A 5451-nucleotide genomic window follows, 5' to 3' on the forward strand; every position below is an offset into this window, starting at 1 on the left:
ACAGAGTACACATTTTAATGGGGAAAAAATGAAGGCAATAATATTTTAGCTTAAAAACCAGAAAAAATAAACTAAGTTTTCCTATTTGTGTTCTTATTTTAAATGTTACTCTATTAAAACATTTTTTAAATGCATAACAAATACTACTAATTAGTGGCATATAATCTGAACAATTCACACTTATTTGTCACTTGTTTTTTTATTTTAAGCAGTACTTTATTATGAAAACTGCACAATTCTTATAACCATATACAGTATTAATTTAAAATATTGTACTTTCGTACATATTTTATGGATTATGAAATTAGGAAACAGAGAATTTAATTATTTTCTCACAATTACATAAATAGTATGTGATAACATTGAAATACAAAGAAATGACCTACAGATTGTATAGTCTTAACCTCTTTATTTTATAATCCAGAATTGTTACTATAATAAACTTAATTGTCATACAAATCACAATCTAATGACATTATATTTCCTTCAATTGAATATATAGAAACAAACTTGTATTCTTTAGGCCTGGAAGAGCTAGAATCAAAGACAAATATATCATTGTGATAATAAAGGAATTAATTTTATGGTTTATTATGACATAATGTTAAATAACTGTGAGCTAACATTAACTTACAGATGCATTCAACTTCTTCTGAGGCCAGAGAAGCTTCTTAATTGCAATCTTCATGTCCTTGTTTCTCAAGCTATAAATAATTGGGTTGAAAAAGGGAGCAAGGACAGCAAACATCAGTGCAATGGCTGTATCCAAAATTGGTGGAAAAGTGGCAGAGAAACGCAGGTACATGAGGGATACACTGCCATAAAACATTAAGAAGACACCAAGGTGGGCTGCACAAGTAGAAAAAGCCTTCTGACGGCCCTCAGCAGAGGGAATTCTCAGGATCACAGTGATAATCCTAATGTAAGAGAGAGCAATGATTAAGACTGAGAAGATGATGGCAATAGCATGGATCACATCTTCAACCAGAATCATGGAAGTGTCTGTACAGGCCAAGCGCAGCACAGGTTCAAAGTCGCAGAAGATCTGATGGATTTGGTTGGGCCCACAGAAAGGCAGTGTGGAAATCCATACAATCTCTGGGAGCAAAACAATAAAGCCAAAGATGCAGGAGCCTGCAGAGAGCTGAGCACACCGCTCAGGGGTCATGATAGTGGGATAGCGTAGAGGATTGCAGATGGCAACATACCTATCTATAGCCATGGTGGTCAACAAAATCCCTTCTGAATTTCCAAGTGAATGGAAAAAGTACATCTGCAAGAGACAACCAATCATGGAGATGGTTCTCTGCTCACTGATGAGGTTGGAGAGCATCTTGGGGATGGTGGCTGTGGTGTACCAGATCTCCAAAAATGAGAAAATACTTATGAAATTGTACATGGGATTATGAAGACGAGCATCCATCCTGACTGCAAAAAACACAATGAGATTCCCGGTGACAATGAATACATAAATGATAAACAAAGGAATGAAGAAGAGAAGGCTGCCATCTTGAAACTGAGGGAATCCAGAGAAGAGAAACTCAGTCACTGTAGTGCTTTGATTGCTTCTCATCATAGTGTCAGAAGTTTTAATTCTGCTGTGTAGAAAGGCACAAATTACTTCTTAGGTGAAGTATTAAAAATTCAGAGCCAAATCATTGTTTTAGGCAGGTAATTTATCTCTAATAATTCATTAATTTCAATGGCACCTAACAATAAAAAATATATATTATGTAAGTTTATTAACGTGGCCCTCAGGCCTGTCTTGCATTGTTTTTGTTCAGACATTCCTCTAGGTTGTATAGCCCTGGTGTACAAGTTGCCGTACCACAGTCACTTGTGGTTGCTGTGGGCCTGAACACTGTTGACAACTACCCAATGAGGACAGAGAGTGAGGTGGAGCTCCCCAATTAAAACAAGCTTGGAAGGATGAGTGGCATCCACTTCCATAATAGCTTGCGTCCAGAAACCCTATGAACCTGGAGAGAGGATGAGAGACACCCAAACGTTGAGGACTCTTCTTCATAGGATCGCTGTGAGTCGCCTGTTACTCAACGGCGCTTAACAACAAAGTTTATTAAATTCATTGGTGAATAAATAAGTGGAGTGTATTCGACTTGACGACAATTAACTACTGCTAAGTGAAACTAGTGTTGCTATATTTTCGAGGAACACTCTTCTACTTTGTACATCACTCCTTGTGGATTTGCTGCACTGAAGTAATCTGGGTTTGCTGTGATACTGGACATTGTGCCATTGGGATATCAAATACCATAATGGTTTCCCAATGTGGACAGTGTTGGGTGGAGCTCCCAGTTGTAGGACCAGTTTGGAAGCAGGAGTGACATCCACTTCCTAAACCGCATGCCTATGGAAACTCTATGAACTTGGAGAAACGATGATACTTATAGAAGGCATTAGGTCTTTTGTTGTTCACAGAGTCGCTATGAGTCATGCTCCACTCAACGGCAATCAGCAACAACAACAATTTTCATGAAGCTTACATTCTAATTAAAAATAGACCTAAGGCAATGTCAACAATCTGCGTTATGCAGATGACACAACCCTGCTCACTGAAACTGAGGAGGACCTCATGCACTTACTGCAGAGGGTCAAGGACTTCAGCCTTGAATATGGACTGAGGCTCAATGTCAAGAAGACAAAAATTCTCACCACTGGACCAATCGGTAGCATCAGGATGGATGGTGAAAATATTGAGATTGTTCACAGCTTCAGTTTGCTCGGCTCCACGGTCAACACTCTTGGCACCAGTAGCCAGGAAATAAAAAAAAAAAAAGTATTGCGATGGGAAAGTCTGCTGTTAGGGACCTCTCTAAAATACTCAAGAGCAACGGTGTCTCTCTGGAGACTAAGGTGCGCCTGATACAGGCCATGGTTTTTGCAATCACTTGTTATGCATCAGAGAGTTGGACAATGACTAGGGAGGATAGAAGGAGAATTGACGCCTTTGAGCTGTGGTGCTGGAGAAGAGTACTGAATGGACCATGGACTGCCAGGAAAACAAATAGATTCTTCCTAGAGAGGGTTAAATCAGGCTGCTCCTTGGAGGCAAGGATTCTGGGGCTTCGCCTGACATACTTTGGACATGTTGTAAGGAGAGACAGGTCTTTGGAGAGGGACATCATGATGGGCAGAGTGGAGGCACAGTGCAGGAGGGGAAGACCCTCTATGAGGTGGATTGATTCAGTGACTGGGGTAATCGGGATGGGTGTGTCAGAGGCAATGGGATTGGCACAGGATAGAGTACGGTTTAGGGCTGTTGTACATAGGGTCACTATGAGTCGCAAACAACTCGACGGCACATAACAACAAAACAACAACAAGGCATTGTTATAATTATGAACTAAATAAAAAAAATAACAAAGTAGGAAAGACTATGAATGTTAGTAATTATGGAGCTCTGATGGCCTAGTGGTAAGAAGCTGTGCTGCTATTTCAAAGGCATGTGGTTTGAATACCTACCAGCTCCTCCAAGGATGGACAGTCTCCTCCCACGTGATTAATTGCCTCTGAAAACCTGCTGGAGGGAGGGTCAGTTATGGATCATTTCCAAATTGATGGCACACAACAACAACAATAACCTTTAGGGGAGCTCTGGTGGCCTAATGATATGAAACTACAATGTTTCTTTAAGCAGCTAGGGTTCAGCTATGGGTTTGTTCCAAGGCAATGGCACACAAACCCAACATTATTATCTTTTTATAAAAAAAATTTAAATTGGTTTAAATAGATAAACCCTCTAAATATTCTTAACTACTAATAGACATTAAAAATTTTAATACTTTTGCTTAATCCCAATAGTTATTATAAGACTGGCTTCTGCATTTTCCTAAATATTCCCAGTTTCAAACATTCTACTCTTTTTAATCAGAGCTTAAGTATCTAGGAAGGTGGGATAGGCTGGAAGCAGAGGGTTGTGGATGTGCAGGGGGAAAGGGAGATTAATCATTGGGTTGTACAATTTGATGGGTGGGGTGTGGGAAATTGAAAGAATTTGTTCAAATTTGTATTTGAATTTTGTAAATAAACTAGTAGAAATATTTTTAAAACATCAGAGCCTAAAACATCTTTAACTGTGCTTTCAGAAGACAATATATTTATATATTTAGAATATACTTAGGTACAAATATCACAACAACAATCCTTGATTTAAAACAACTCTTGCCAACAGAAAAATTAAACTAGAAATTGCCCTGCTCAAAAAAGAAGAAATTTGCATAAATTGGACAGTAGAAGAATATGAAGGTAACAAAAATCCCCAGGATGTAACTGTGATATTGTTCTTTAAGCCGTAATGATAAAGTATTTTTAACTAGACTTTTAAAATCCACTCCATGAGTTATATTGAAAAAGAAGCAAAATTCTTGATAGGCATATAATTCTTATTTATATCCTGAAAAACATCAAGAAGGAATAAAAAGATAGAAGTCAAAATCTGGGATTTCATCAAAACTTTGCTAGTTCTTGCTACCCATGTACCTTGAAATTGATATGAAGTATGACAATTGTTAGAATCTACACATAGCTGACCCCCTGGTGGGTTAGTAGAGGCAGTTAATCACAGGGAGATCAACCATCCTTCTCCTGCTGAACAGCTGGTGGCCCAGACTGCTTGCCTTCGGGATTGCAGTGCAGCCTCTTGCTACTACCATCTCTAAAATAATTGTGGGAAATCTTATCAGGTGAATCCAGGGCTTATGAATTTAACAGAAGACTCTCTGATGATTTGGTGGGTGCATGCTGGAGACTGTGAGCTCCTCCAGACTCTGGGCATAGTGGCTGGACTCCACACCAACCAGACTCTCCAAGTTCCTGCACAGGGCTTACGGGTGACTGGATACATGAATTATCCAATATTAAAAACAGGCCAAGAGGCATCAGATTAAAGACACCTAAGGTGTGTCTGGTATAGGCCATAGTCTTTGCAATCACTTGTTATGCGTCAGAGAGCTGGACAATGACCAGGGAGGATAGAAGGAGAATTGATGCTTCTGATTCATCCTAGACAGGGTTAAACCAGGCTGCTCCTTGGAGGCAAGGATTCTGAGACTTCGTCTGACATACTTTGTTCATGTTGTAAGGATGGACCAGTCCTTGGAGAAGGGCATCATGCTTGGGAGGGTGGAGGGCAGGTGCAAGAGGGAAAGGCCCTCTAGGAGATGGATTGATTTGGTGACTGGGGCAATTGGAATGAGTGTGTCAGAGACAATGAGATTGGCACAGGACAGAGTAGAGTTTAGAGCTGTTGTACATAGGGTCGCTATGAGTCACAAGTGACTCGACGACACATAACAACAACAACAACAATAACAACCTTTGGCTTGGTAGCATCACTTTCTGTCCCGCAGGACAAATGATCTCTCTCTAGCTGTTGTTGTTAAGTGCAATTGAGTCGTAGTCAACTCATAGCGACTCTATGAATGAAAGACC

The 5451-nt window shown here is 39.7% G+C and overlaps 1 protein-coding gene across 1 annotated transcript; it reads right to left on the reverse strand.

Annotated features, from left to right (window-relative positions):
- Nucleotides 1-625: 625 nt before the first annotated feature.
- On the reverse strand, nt 626-1576 carry LOC102866793 (olfactory receptor 6K3-like). Its single transcript, XM_006895516.1, has one exon. The coding sequence runs from the start codon at nt 1574-1576 to the stop codon at nt 626-628; it is 951 nt and encodes a 316-aa protein (XP_006895578.1).
- Nucleotides 1577-5451: the final 3875 nt, after the last annotated feature.

This window comes from Elephantulus edwardii, unplaced genomic scaffold, assembly GCF_000299155.1.
Source record: "Elephantulus edwardii isolate Elephantulus edwardi_28Jun2011 unplaced genomic scaffold, EleEdw1.0 scaffold00168, whole genome shotgun sequence".
Classification (NCBI taxonomy): Eukaryota; Metazoa; Chordata; class Mammalia; order Macroscelidea; family Macroscelididae; genus Elephantulus; species Elephantulus edwardii.